We start from the raw sequence: 15,475 nt of genomic DNA, 5'->3' as shown, positions 1-15,475 counted from the left end.
AAAATATTACTAGCGATCACCATCTCTTTCTCTCCCCGTACACATAAATACATGTATATATGTAATATGAAAAGTAGTTGCAGATGGTAATATCTGTGGCATAAGGATTAAGACTTTTTTTTTTAATTTTATAAATTGACAGTTGACGTTGTGTGCCAATGATAACCCAAAGTTCAAGTATGTTTTTTAGGTGCATGTTAGGAAATATAAGAAAATAAGGAATACTCTTCCTTAGTGAGAAAACGTAAATAACATCCAGGTACAAAAGAAGGGAAATGTCAGCATTATTCAGGTCTGGCAGTGTCCTAGAGAAGTGCTAGACTAAAATCTTTTCCCAAAAAATAGTATCCTGAAACATCAGACATTTGGACTGGTATGATTGTGGCTGGAGGGATAGCAACATTGTGGCATTCTTCCATTCCAGGGAGATCCTTTCAAAAAGGCTTCACAATAGATAGATTCTACTCTTAAAGCATTGGTAAAATACATTGACAGCAACTGACTTTTTGTCACTTCCAGGACTCAGGTAGAAATTAATGGATTTGGAGGGTTTTTTTGTGCAACATTAGGACTGGAAAGTTGCTATATTTACCTGGTAAATTGCCAAAAGGACACCAGATTTGAAATAGCCAAACAATAAAGAAATAAATAAACCAGAGATTTCCCTCTGTCTTCTATGTCCATTTCAGGGTTTTCCATTCATAAAAATATTTTATCTGCCATTTTTTTTTTCTTTTGTGGATTCTGCAAACTTTGCAGTCTAATGATGTAGACATACTAGGGTTGCCATAATGGGCTGCTAAATGGCGTGGGGAAAGCCATTTTTTGATAAAAGATAGAATAAAATAATTGCAAACAGTCATTTAACAGCACCAAATCAGCAGTAAGCTACCAATTATTTGCCATCATTCATTGTAAGCCCAGTACTTGCTTAAAGAAACCCTGTCTTTAGACTATTTATTTTAACAGAAACATTTCTATGCAATTTTATGTAACCTTACTGTATGTAATCCATGTTTTTTTACCTATAAAATACTTCCTTGTGTAAACATTCAAAAGTTCTGTGATATCTGTTGGGCACTGCCTTTGTTCTTGTGTCAGCAGCCTTAGCAGACTCAACACTTTGTAGCCATTCTTCCCAGGGTTTTATGGGACCCTAGGGTTCTATAAGCTATTGGTGATTGGCCTCCTATAACATGGTACCTGCATAATTCTGGGGCTAACATCGCTTGGCGAGCCAGCTGCATGAGACCAAGGACCTTTTAGGTTTCTGGAAAAGGTGGCATTTTGACTGATAATGAATGGGGGCATACTTTCCACTAGCAATCAATGAAAATAGCATTTTCCCGTTCATTGATTTTAGCAGGGTTTCCCTGAAATTATTTTAAGGGTTCCTCAGGGGTAAAAGGGTTGAGAAAGTTGCTTTATAATATAATATCCCCATTCATTTGTCCTCCTCCATGGCTACATGAAAGATTATGTGTTGAAATTATAGGATGGAAGAAGGACTTTGGTCAGCATGAAGAATAATGAGACTGTCATAGAAGAGGAGATGGCTATGAAATTCAAGTGTTAGGGAATGAACCAGTCAAATTTCCTTAGCAGGTTCAAAGTTACATTGCAAGTCACTATAAAATAAATTAAATAGAGGACAAACACTGAACGTAAGCATTTAAAATACTAGATTTTGAAGTTGGTGACAGTGTCTTTTTATAGTAAACAATACCCTGAAATCTGCAGTACCTTGATGCTTGTAAGTACAGGGCAATGCTACTTCCTACTATATTATCTGTAGAATACTGGCAAGACAGAAAATTCACAGTGAATTATACATTTTAGAAAGGAAGAAAGCCAATACTGGAAATAAAAAGAAAAATGTACAAAACTAAAAGCCCTCAAGCCACATAGCATACTAATATTTTGCCATAACACATATTTGGAACTGCAATCCCATCAAATAGCAATGCTTCTAAAGCTCCCGAGGCCCATAGAAGTCACCAAGGCCTCTATAGTAGGAATTATATCATTGGTATGTCTGAATGTAAGAGAAAGTAAAAATGATATTGTGATTTTTTCAACTCAAGAACTGGCGAAAAAAAATATACTAGTCAAGGGTATCTTCAATTATTTACTCCATTCATATATTGTGCAACCTGCCCAAACTGTTGCCCGACCAAAATTCTGTGAATAATTGTAAGGTTTAAATGCAATGATTCATATGTTTTCACCATTTACAGGAAACAACCACATATCCTTGAAATGATTGTATTCCTTTGGCTATTGTAAAGCAAATATCTTGAGTAAACAGCTTCATTAGAGGGTATGGGACATCTGGGAGGCATTTTGATGTTTTAATAGAAGCTTTTTGCTGGACATTTCACCAACAACTTCAGATCAATTACAGGTGACAGCTTAGCTGTGAGTGCCTTTACAATATAGGTCCAATGATGGGGTTAGCTGTAATAGCACTACAAATTTAATTTTCCTTCTCTTTTAGATTCAGAGAACAAACAATAAATCATATTAAAGCAGCGATAGCAAAACACCAATAAGGTATTGCATCTGCTCATATCTAGGGAGATCTTTGGTAGTTTTCAAAAGCAATGTAATTAGACGAGCCATTCTTTCTTGAAAGATTACCAAGTGCATTATTTCTATTTGGATCCTCTGGTTTTTACAGGTGTTACTCAAAAAGGGTGACAGGGGTTAAGAGCCAAAAGACCATTTATAATGTAGCTTTACTTGAAAGCAAAGACATCTGAGACATAAAACAAATCTATAAAACACATAAAACAGCATGAGAGCATCAACAGCCAAGGAATAATAACATAATCTCACATAGAAAATTACTTTGTAGAGGAATAGACTATGCTGAGAAATAGAATAAAATTTCATATTAACCCATTCTAAGTTTTACTTGTTAACAATGCTCAGGGGTATACATTAAAGTCACCAGCTGGTAAATAAATTTTATTCCTTTAGTGCTTTGAAGACAATAAAAGCATCTTTGATTGGTTAGTGCTCTTACTGCGAATTTACTTGGTACAGTAATTCCACTTTATCATTCATACTGCTATTTGTTTCTGATTATAGGGCAATTACTGTAACTTCACACTCACAATTGTGCATAGAAACCATAATGCTTATCATGCACCAATACTTTCTGAATTTGCATCAGTTATATTCTTGGCTGGAGATTTATGTCAGTATAATTACTATGTATTTCTTTTTTATGATGCTTTCTAGTTTTTCAGTTCAGCATCAAAATGCATAAACCTAGGAACGCAGATTTTAAAGGCCAGGAAATTATCAATATTTTATAATTAATATTTGTTTCTTTCTCTAAGTAGTTATGAGGATGCTTAATACACAAGCTCAGATTAGAGTTGACAATTGCAAACATAAGCCAACCAACATGGAAGCAAAATCAATACATACATTTCCCTTGGGGCCACTATTTACTGTTCACAGCACCATTTACTTAATGGAATGGCAGTTATGTTTGCAGAAACCTTGTAACTAGCATTTTTATGTTTTAACTAAAAGCAGCTTTCTCCATGAATAACAAAAATAACGTGCTTGCTGTAGTTAATGGCAAAAATATTTTAAGCTGTCATGCATCAATAACTTATATGCTGCAGAATAACAGGACAAAGCAACATTTCTGAAAGGAAGCACTTCAGTTGGCAAGCTTTGTTAACTTATCTTGCTTAATTTGAGTGAGATAATGCACTCATCCATAATTGTCTATTAAATAGGTTGAGCCTTTCTGCTTTTTCAAGCTCTTTATAAATTTCTGCTGATGGTGGAACTGTATCTCTCTTGTCATATGAGAGTTAGATTCTTGCTAGAGACACGTCTAACCGGCTGACTATGTGAAGTGTCATGTGATCTTTACATAACTCATTTGTGTGCTATATAAAACATGATGTGTCAAAATGGCAGCAAGAATGGTTACAGTTTCTAGTGATGACCTACTTTCAAGACAAAAAAAGAAATAATACCTTCAGGGGGTTAGGAACATGTTTACACATGTTACATGTTTGGTGTGCATCTTAGCCCTTATTTATCCGGTAGAAAAGTAAATATATGTTACTTTTTAATAATAAGTCTTTATTATCCTGGACCTTACAAATTGTTCAGTAGTAATAATTTAGTATAGAAGACCTCCAAGGGATTCTAGCACATTTTGCACAGTTCCCTATTGCTCCAACAATGATAAAAATGTAAACATGTATATCCAGTGACAAACAAGACACAATATTATTCTTCACATCTCCTGCCACTTAGGAACCCGTTAGGTGTCTGTTTTTATTAGGACATGTAAATACTGCTAGAATATATCTGTATCATCAGCAAACTAGGTTCCTGAGTGCCTCTCTAGCTTTGTGATTAGGATATCAACCTCTAATCTGCCATTGAGTAGAATGTGTGTTGATCATTTGACATACATACATTTTCCTGCCGAAGGCTTATGCTCGTTTTCACCATACGTCTAGTTTAAAGCCAAGGGTTGTGACAGGTTTACTTTAGGGTGCCATATTGCGAGTAGCACATTGGCTTAGAGCTTAGCACTCTCGCCTTTGCAGCATTAGATCACAGGTTCTTATCCCGGCCAGGACACTATCTGCAAGGAGATTGTATGTTCTCCCTTTGTCTGAGTGGGTTTCCTCTGGGTACTCCCATATCCCAAAAACATGCAGTTAGATTAATCGGCTTTCCCTCAATAGTTGTCCTTAAATGACCTATGACATTAGATTGTGAGCCCCCTTGAGGGATAGTTAGTGATATCACTATATACATTTTAAAGCGCTGTGTAAAATCTTGGCGCTATAAAAAAAAAAGAAATAATATTAATGAAGATGGTTTGTATAGTTCTCCTTATCACAACCAGGGAGACTTTAACAATGTCAACCATACATCAACTACATTTGGTTGTGTTTGGGTGTATTTAAGCTGTAGCTATTGAGCTTTGTAGTCAGCATGCGTTTTCTTAGTAAAACAGTTAAAACATTTTTTCCATGTCACACATTTCCATACTTCACAATGTCCATTTCTGTAAATAATCTCTATTTAGAGCTAATAAAGAAAAAGACAATGCCATGCGAACAAGGAAATATTACTTGACCTTTCTTTTTTGATGCTTCTATTGGTTGATTCTATTTCAGAATGTATTTTTCTATTGTAGAACTGCAGGCTTTCTTCTGTACAAATACTTCATTTCAAACGCTGTCACATTTATTCAAGTACACAATTATACAGAGGCAGCTGGCTTTTATCTAGCAATATTTACTTCAAAAAGCTAAGTTAAATGGTATCATAGATTAATTCTTAGGGCACAGAAGATTCTTTTTAGAGTAGAAAGAGATTTTGTAATTACTTAGGCTACAGCAATAAAGTCGCAGAGTATGTGTACTGTTAGATTCATCATATGATGTTTCACAATACAGAACAGCAATAAAAAAAAAAAAACAAGTTATAAAAATCAAACATGGGAACATGACATCCTTGTCACAAATATGCATTACGGTTTGTCTGTAATTTACAGCTCTGCATAACATGCTTTCTTGAGTAGTATTTTTTTCATTCAGGAAGCAATGAAACTTCAAAAAGGGCATTATCCTCTGCAATTTCTTACATAAATCAAACTGGAAATAAGACACATTTTACAATTCAATTTAAGATCCCACTGAGACAATAATGTTGCAAGCTGTGCATTTTGCAAAGTAATATAGTAATGTCTAGTTTGCATTTTTGAAAAACCAAATTAATCACACTTTATTGAATATGTTCAAGCAAACCTAAAATCATTTATTATTAAAAATATCTTGCAACAAATATAAACTATATTTTATACATAAAGGACAAAGTCATTTATTCATTAGGGTAAAATGCTTGTAGGTAGCATTTTAGAAGAACATGAAATCACAATGTGAATGTATAGTGTATGCAAATCTCTATAGCCATGACAGAGACAATAAAAAGGCAACAATTAAAGCACTTTTACTGGAGGCAGTGCAGAGTGATTTGCAGTACAACATGATATACAGTTAGACTACAAGTGTTTGAGTTACATTCCATAAAAATCTTGTTTTAAACTTTAAAATTTGTTATTTAAATTTGGACCATTAAGAGAACTTTTTTAGCACTACTTTGGGTTTTAGGTCATTCTAAAATGACATCTTGGCTCAATTTTCCGTTATATGTTTAAAGGTGAACTGCAGACAATTACACAGTTGAAATATGTATGTGTGCAAATTGTTTTAACTGTTAAACGATATTGCAATTCTGAGAAGCTATTTCTGTGGTGTAGACATTTTTGTCAAATGGGACAGCCAAATTCCCAACCTAATGGTAAAAGCAGCACACACCCCAAACTACTAAATGGTCAATAATGAGTCATCACTGTTCTCTCTTGGCTGTCCTGCCAGTGTTGTGTTTCCTGTCAACAGATGTGCACTGTAACAGAAACAATAACCACCCGCTCTCCTTAACATTAATAACGATTACAGGTAACACAGTTTCATGCCACCTTATTTGTATTGTATGTATTGGCTTTACTTCATAGGACTCCTGCTGCATTCAAGCGTTGACTAGCTGTGCCATCCTTCTGATTTAATGCATAAAGGTTGTAGCTCTGCCCTCTTTCAATCTATCAGACCCTAATCTCTTGTATATGTTGTTTTGTGGTTTATCTGGCTGTATTTTCAGGCACTTTAATAATTACAGTAAACATTTACATTTTATGTGGATATACAGTTTGTCTCATATGGATTCTAGGCCACCTTTCAGTGGTGGTCACTGGGAAGAATGCCACTTACATTGCTGACTAGTGGGAAGAATGCTTCTCTTAGTTAGAAAGTTGAGTGTCAGTTGTAACTTACCCTAAAAGCAGGAACTGATGATTGCACTAGGAACCCGAAGAGCACAAAATGATATTCTGAGACAAGTTTATGATGCAGGTTAAAGATACTAATTCTGCACAGGCAGTGTGGTTGTACACATGGACTAATATTTTCTGTGCCTAGATTCATTCTACTTTTTAGCAGAAACTAGTATCTAGGAAAGAAAAAATGTATATATTTTTCAGAATAAAGCCATAAATACACTGTGTGTGCCAAAATTCTCTTCCTTACATTACCTTAAATATAAAATGATACGTTTAATTTGACAAAATGTTGATTGCAGTACCAGTGCAATAAGGCTAGCTGTTCAACCTATGATTTTTTTTAATTATAGACACCATCCTAAATCCTAGTAATGTATATTCATTTCTACAGGGAGCAGTGATGGTTCTTGGGAGAAAGAAAAGCTTCAGTCTCTCCCTACCCAAGGATCACAAGCCTCTGTTAACCATCCCAACTTGCCTGGACAGCATACCCTTCCAGTTACTCATCCTCTCAACTCTCTTCAACAGAATCACCTGCTACCAAATGGTACGAGATGCTGTCATTCATCTCTCATCATAGTTATTAGCTGTAGCTATTATAAAACCATTGGGCATCAGCAGTGGGATTTAATAAAGTATTTTAATTGCTGAGTGGTAGAAATGACAATATAATGAAACTAGAACATAGCTAATATGTACTGTGCGGTGCACAGGGCTGTTTGTTATAGGTGTTGTTTATGTCCTCTAAAATAGGTTACCTAATAATTACCGTTACTATCATTTTCTTGTATTAATAATACAGTCCTGTTGTAGTTTACAGAGTCCATTCATGTCACTCAATGGGGCTCACATCTCCCTTCCATAGTCATATTGTAATAACCCAGTCTGATGCCAATGTTTAGGAAGGGAGCAGGGGGGAGTGACAGCATGGTTGGCCCAGTTGCTATCACTCTGGCATTTGCGGCAATGGATCCCAGGTTTGACATTCAGGCCTGGGCTCTATCTGCAAAAAGTTTGTATCTTCCCCCCATGTTTCTGTGGGTTACTTCTGGGCACTCCAGTTTCCTCCCATATCCCAAACAACATGCAGTTCGGTTATTTGTTTTCCTTAACAATAAATTGAACCTTGAGGGACACTAAGTGATATAACTTGGACTTTGTAAAGTGCGGAGTAATATGTTAGTGCTATATAAATACAAGTAAATAAACAAGTCAGTTAACCTTACTTCTTGTTTTTGGGATCTATATGGTGCTATGGTGCTTTGTTAAATTGTAGCCAATGTGTAAAAAAATAAATGTTTTAAATGAATAATGAAACACATCTTCTAGTTATAAAATGCTAGTTGATTCAGATCCTAATGATAAGACAGGGCATCTTGGATAAGAAAAAAATTCAATGATTTGAGCACAGATTGTCTATCATTACTGCTTTTCTATAGTCTGTTAAATCCCACAAAAAATGCTTTAAAATCAAAAAATAATTCAGTTTTGTAAAACCCCATGTAAAATATATTTTATTATACCATTACATGCACAAACAATATGACAGCTTGCTGGTGTTATTTAACCTAGATCCCAATGTAATCTATATATTGAGAACAAATAAAACTTTTTGCATTCCATGTATTTACTCAACTGTGCAGTGGATACAGTCTAAGGAAAAAAAGAATCAAGTGACTTAAATGCATTTGAACATGATATTCATTTAACCTTTTTAACTATATTTAGGTCTTATCTATATTTCATCTTTAAAGCTGAATTGCAGACAGATAAAAAGAGACACTAATTAATGCAGATCTAAGTATGAATGCATCATTAAAAGCACTGTAAGTACCTGAATTTGACCTTTACTTTTGCAGTCTCTTGCACTGCAGACTGGAATAGGAGAAGCAGCAATAGAAGTCAGTTGTTCTGCTCATGCACTAACAAGGAGCATGCTCATATAAGTAGTGAGGTGACCTGGTATTGTCGGCTGCTCCTCTATATTTTGTCCAGTTACAGGTTGACCTGTAAGTGCAACTGCAACTGAAAAAATCAGGCTTCTAGCACTGCCACACAAGGCTGTGCTGTATAAATCTAACAACCAAAAGAACAAAAAATACAAATCATCTGGGAGGTAAAACAGTTTCCCTGAATTATTCCATTTGGTGTATTTTGATAATTGCCTGGAGATGCTTGTCCAGATTTAAGGGGACACATTTTGCTTGGATATCTCAGAAGTCTCAGCTTCTTTTATTTTCTAAGTGACTAAATACAGACTTTAGGGAGCTTACGCTGATGAATTTCTGCACAGAACCTCAGCTAAAGAGGACAAGGACTTTTGTTGAACCTATAGAAATACTTTAGTTTGCATAGTCTGGACACAGGTGCATCAACTTTTAGTATTTTTCTTCTTAGCACATTTTGTTTTTTTTTGCAATGTTCAATGTTTGTTTAAATGTTTTATACACGATTGCTCACCCATTTGTCATCAGAATATATTTAGCCCTAAATCTTTTTTTTGATAAATTAGTTGGCTTATACATTTGCTTTGTGAGAAGAAGTAGTTAAGGGCAATCATTGTCAATGGCAGTGGCAAAAGAAGCAGTGGAAGCAGAGCTGAAAAACCTAGTTATCCTATTAGTGGTACAATAAAAAATTCTGCTACAACATACTGATAAATAGAATAATACATTTTATTGTTCGAGAGGTTTTTCAGCTAAACTGTAGGTCCCTATTAGTTCCAGATCATCATAGAGGACTGCTCTGCACATGGACATTTTGAGTTTTATTAAAGCTTATTAAAGCTAAACTAATTAGCAATTTTGAAACATGTTTTGATAAAACATATAAAGATATACTTTATCTAGTGCGCCAAGTGCACATAGTGCAGCAAATTCCTAAATGAACACAAGTAAATATATTATAAATTATAGTTTATTATGTATATATTGAATTTGTATCATAATTTTGTAGTTACCCTAACATATACATGGAGATGACATAAACATCAATACCAAAAAGGTAAAATAAATATTTCACCAGTGAAAGCATGAATCAGATGTATTTACATACATACATATATGTTTTGTCTCTTTAGTTATAGGTTTAAATGCTATTACATGTAAATAAAAGGTGCAATTTATTGAAATACAATTGTGAGAAATCAACAGCATTGGAATTATTTGGTAATTGAACAGTTGTTTAGGAGTTCAATAAAGAACAGGTGGTACAGGCCACCCTTTACACAGCAGATCATACAAATTGTTTTAGGGCCTACATTCCACTTTAAGCCACTGTTCCAAAAGGCAATTAAAAATAAACATCTGCAGTGTTTATTACATAGTTGAAAGTTAGTTCAATAAAGCCACCTGTTTTAACATGGCTTGGTTTTGTAAGATGTTGAAAATAGACAGCATGACAACTGGAAAGTTGTAATCACTTTAACTGTTAGTTAAATGCTATGCTAAGTATTTCTCCTCTTCGAAAACAAAGTACAAGAACCAGTGACATGGAGAATCCATCTGAAAGGAGAGTTTTTATGGATTAACTATTCTTTACAGAATATTATTATACAACACATAGAAGGCTTATGTCATAGAAATATAATATGGGGGCCATGCTAAGAGCAACTAATCAGATGTATGCTCATATTATCAAACTAAAGCAGGAAACAAATCTATTAAAAAGTATTTGATAGCAAAGAAATTAAATATTTTTTTATACCCTATTTATTCAAATATAAACTTGTTTTTACCTGAGAATACAAAATAATGTTTTGACTTATAGTATAGGAGTATAAATCTAGGGCACACAACACAGCTGTCATGTGTAAAAATAGTAATCAATAGAAATGCCTATAAAATTAACAAAAATAAATATGTCTATGGTGTGGTTTATTTAAAAAGGAAAAATGTAAAATCACATTCAGTGTTTATATATTTTTCCCTTCTTACAGCTTTTATTAAGTATTTTGTATTTCTTAATAATGATGAGTCACTTAAAATTTATTTCGTACATGGTTGATGGCCACAAGTAGATGGCGCTGTGTCCCTATATAAAGTATTTAACAAACGCATGGTTTGATGGCAAAAGTTTGTTACACAGGTTTTGAGGACACAGTGCCATCTAGTGGTGTGGCCTAAGTTTTTGGTTTAAAATCAAATATATACAACATGTATTGTATATTTTAACTGCACTGTCTGCATTCTGCTACTGAAAGTAAATTACTAAAATGCTATCATCATTATGACAAGGTGAAAATAAAACACATTAGGTAGCCTCTGTATAAGGTATGTAGAACAAAGTGGTTATTCTCTTTGCTATAAAGTCTTTATTATATGGATATTTAAAACATTTGAATTTTGAAAGGGAGGAATTGTGTCTGTATATTTTTAAATAGAAATTACATCATTGTTTTGTTAATAAAGGGGAACTATGCTCAAAAATAAAATAAAAAAAAACACACTTACCTTCAATCCCGCAGGGCAGTCCGATCACTCCAGGGGTGCCCGGCATCAGGTCCCGCATCGTCTCGGCATCAGCCCCGGAGCGATCTTCGTCTTCTCTTCTGGTTTCTTCATCCTACGTCACCCGACCCAGGTGTAAGTTCGGGTGACGTAGAATAAAAAAAAATTTGCCGATTTCACTGTGCATGCATGAGATCGGCAAATTTTTCTCTTTGAGCAAAAAGGCTCCTTCTGCGCATGCCTGAGCGTCTCGCATGCGCAGAAGGAGCGCCCAGGAGCCTCCCGGGATGCCTGACGTAGGTATCCCGGGAGGCTTTGCACCCCCATTCATTCTCAACCGCCTAAAAAAAAGGGGTTCTCTACCCCTTTATGTAAAGTGAAAATTCTGAGTTTAGGTACGCTTTAAATAAATGTTTGCATATTAAACGTTTTTTAAAAGAAATAGATTATGTCTATATATTTTGAGACTCGATCGTAATCATTTTGTTGTGATACGCTCATCATAAACCAAAAACATAGTTATATTTAAATGAATTTCATGGGTTAAAATGAATTATAGACTGAAATGCATTTATTTTAATTTGCAGGTCTGGAACTGCCATTTATGATGATGCCTCACCCTCTTATCCCCGTAAGCCTACCTCCAGCTTCTGTTACCATGGCAATGAGCCAGATGAACCACCTCAGTACAATAGCAAACATGGCTGCAGCCGCACAAGTACAAAGTCCACCATCCAGGGTTGAAACTTCAGTAATTAAGGTATTTTACATTGCAAATATGTAAATATCTCTTTATTCTAAAAGCTTTTAAATGTATTACGTTGTGTTAATTGGTAAGGTCTTTTTTTAGTTTCAATATTCCGTGAATAAATACACTAAACAAGATATAATTATGAAATTATGCTCTGTCAAGTTTAAGGTTCTTAGAATAAAACAATTTACCTAATGAAAGGCAAAAAAAAAAAAAAACTTTCAGCAGTCTGCAGAGTGCACCTCTTCCAGCGTGTCTGGGATAGGCAATGTCTCTTAAATAAACTTACCTGCCTGTTTACAACTTTTTAACTAAATTTAACTCTCATTGCTCCTTTGCCACCATGTTCACTGTCTTTTGGTTGTCTTACGAGTCCTGGATTCTCAGCCATCTTGACTGGCCAGATGGGAACGATGTAACCACTGCGCATGTGCACGGGAGTGCATTCATTCCTGGCAGCCAGGTATGCCGGGCTCATACACTATACATTATAGAAAACAATGCAAACAGGCAGGTAAATTTGTTTGATTGCAGAGGAGACAACAATGTTCATTATGTTTTTTTTTTGCACAAGCACAACATTTATAATATGGACAGTGGGCCTGATGTATTAAAGCTCTCCAAGACAGGAGAATATAGGCTATAATGGGAAAACCTGGGTGACCAAGCAAACCTGCAATGGATTTGGCCCAGGATTTAAAGCATTTGCTAAATAGTAGCAATGTGTATGAGTGTGTGTTCTGGAGTCCAATATTACTTAATATATAAAACTATTATAGTGCAGCTTGCCAAAGCTGGTTTTCTTCTGCGATAACCTTAACGTACCTGCCTGTTTGCAATTATTTATTAAAATTACCTCTTTTCATTTGTTTGCTAGTGGCCATATCTTTACCTGGTCCTCTTCTGGGTTTAAGATCTTCAGCCATCTTGAATGGCCAGGCCAGAATATTTTAACTCTGCACATGCACACAGGGTTCCATACATTCCTGGCAATAGGTATACCAGACAAGCAATCATTTTTTGTGATCCGGCTGTACATCCGGCTCTGTTCTATAGGCAGGATGACGCATAGGACAACAGCTATATGATGCTGGATTTTCATCTTAGACGATCATGAATATTTGTCTCGAGTGGTGAACATTTAGAGTCTGTAAACGGCTTTATTCACACTGGGCCACCTATTTCATGAATTCCCTCTCTGTGTATGTATTATGTTCACCTGTTGTTAGGCTGTTTAGAAGAGGTTTTGATATACTCCAGAGCATTGTGTATGCTTAAAATTGTGAATAGGTTGCTGACATAAAAACGCTGAATAAAAAGATCACTTTTTGGAAACAGAAAATATTATTCAGATTATAATGATTATAAATAGCTTTAAAATGGTACTAAGAAAGCAATACCTTAGGTCAACTTGCCTGAAATTACATTTCGAGAACTATACATGGTTTTATGGGATGTATTATGTAGCTGCCTTGGCCTCATGCTGAGAATTTTTTTTGAATCTGCCCTTTCTGAAATGAGATGAGCATTAGATGTCCTTTTGTAATAGAATGTTTAGATATATGAGATGGGTGAATGGCAGAGGAGCTGTAACAGGCTGGGAAAGAAGATCCTGACAGTCATGAATCACTCTATGTATGATTGCCATGACCTGTAATGTACATGCTGCAGACATGGACAGGCGTATTTTCATGCATTTTTTAATATTTTTTGTTACTTCAATTTTGAAAGCAACATAGAGGCAGTGCTAAGAAAGAGAGGGAATACAATTGTTGCTTTATATTCAATCTCTCTTATTTCAATAGCCTTAAATATTGTAATATAAAATAGCAAATATATTATAATAATAAAATATAATAAAACAAAAAAAGGTTTGTATTCACGTATTTGTGACATATATACTCAAATAAAATATTAGACGTCTTCTGTTTTCCTAAAAGCAGTACATTTGTATAAAATATAGATAGAAGATGTCTAATTCATACCAAAAATGAATTATATTCCTAAATTATTCTGGAAAAAAAAAACTTGAACACGCAACAGAAAACTGCAAAACATAGTTACTGATGTGCAAAGCAAATAGAAATAAATGTGTAACCTAATATTTACTAGACAAAAAAGCAGGTGACAGAGGAAGGTATTATCTGAAATACAAAATACCTGTGAACATCATACATAAGCATATGTCCATTTATCTAAACTAATCCATTTATTTAAACTAACAAGAAATTAAATAGCTTTGACAAGGGAAGCCACCTTGATTCTGTCAATTAGCTATAATAAATAAAACAAACAAACAATTATGCATAAAATATTTACAATGGTATCTGTTCTCTGTGCTAAAATCAAAAATCAATCAAATAATCAATTAAAATCAAAAGTCAAATAATTGAGTTTTTGCTAATAATGATTGCTCATAACTAGGCGATCCTTTCTACACAACCACTAAACAGCTATCCAAGTTTGATTTCTGTTACTGAAGCCTGTAGGCACACCATTTGTTGCAAACAGCAGCATCATCTTTGTACACAAACATTTTTCCTGTTGTAACAGTCCTAACCTAGACTATTGGGCTTAATTTATTACAGCTCTCCAAGGCTGGGGAAGAAACTTTCATCTGTGAACCTGGGTGATCCAGCAAACCTGGAGTGGATCTGATAAATAGCAAATGCCTTTTAGGAAATCCATTCCAGGTTTGTGGATCGCCCATGTTCACTGATAAAAGTGTATCATCCCCTCAATAAATTAGGCCCATTGTGAGAAGGTGAGCACAACATTTTACTAATGATAACAAAAAAGGTATGGCTGAGGACTACAGAAAAATAGCTTCCTCTTTGACTGTGCTGTCATTCCCAACCAGTCATTCATCAAATTGTAATTAATAAAGTTTTTTTTGTCTATCCACTTTGGAAATAATGTTTGCTGTTTCTGTAAATTGGTTAAATAATATTTGTTATTGTGTTCTTCAGGAAAGAGTTCCCGATAGCCCTTCACCTGCACCCTCCCTTGAAGATGGACGAAGACCTGGAAGCCACCCTTCATCCCACAGAAGTAGCAGTGTTTCTAGCTCACCTGCGAGGACTGAAAGTTCCTCAGACAGAATACGTATGTTCAGTTTTTCATTTTACAATATACTACTTTTCATAAAACATTATTTAATCTTTTAGTATCTTAATAGCCTGTAATTATGCAGAAGAGTTTTGGGTTTGACATTTTCAACTGTCAGGCACACTGCCTTACATGCACAGTTATATCTTACTTAAACAAAAAAAAAGTTTTAAAAGTTATTAAATGCATTTTGGGTGATCTAAATATATTTTTACACTCTGTGCTATATTGTTATCACAATATTACCTAAGTTTTTTATGCCCTGCTCCTACAAACATA

At 34.8% G+C, this 15,475-nt stretch overlaps 1 protein-coding gene across 6 annotated transcripts in view; it reads left to right on the top strand.

Annotated features, from left to right (window-relative positions):
* The window catches only part of DACH1 (dachshund family transcription factor 1), a 205,823-nt gene that overhangs the window by 136,113 nt on the left and 54,235 nt on the right, over nt 1-15,475 (top strand). For 2 of the 6 annotated variants that reach the window (XM_072410494.1, XM_072410495.1), the window contains exons 4-7: nt 7,281-7,436; nt 11,925-12,097; nt 12,462-12,551; nt 15,058-15,193. In XM_072410494.1, the coding sequence (XP_072266595.1) occupies nt 7,281-7,436; nt 11,925-12,097; nt 12,462-12,551; nt 15,058-15,193 (555 nt within the window). The remainder of the gene's footprint in view (nt 1-7,280; nt 7,437-11,924; nt 12,098-12,461; nt 12,552-15,057; nt 15,194-15,475) is intronic. The other 4 variants (XM_072410497.1, XM_072410496.1, XM_072410505.1 and 1 more) reach the window with 3 other exon arrangements.

This window comes from Pyxicephalus adspersus, chromosome 1 (assembly GCF_032062135.1).
Source record: "Pyxicephalus adspersus chromosome 1, UCB_Pads_2.0, whole genome shotgun sequence".
NCBI classification, from domain to species: Eukaryota; Metazoa; Chordata; class Amphibia; order Anura; family Pyxicephalidae; genus Pyxicephalus; species Pyxicephalus adspersus.
Note: the sequence above shows the minus strand (reverse complement) of the source record. Positions and strands in the feature narration are given on the sequence as shown.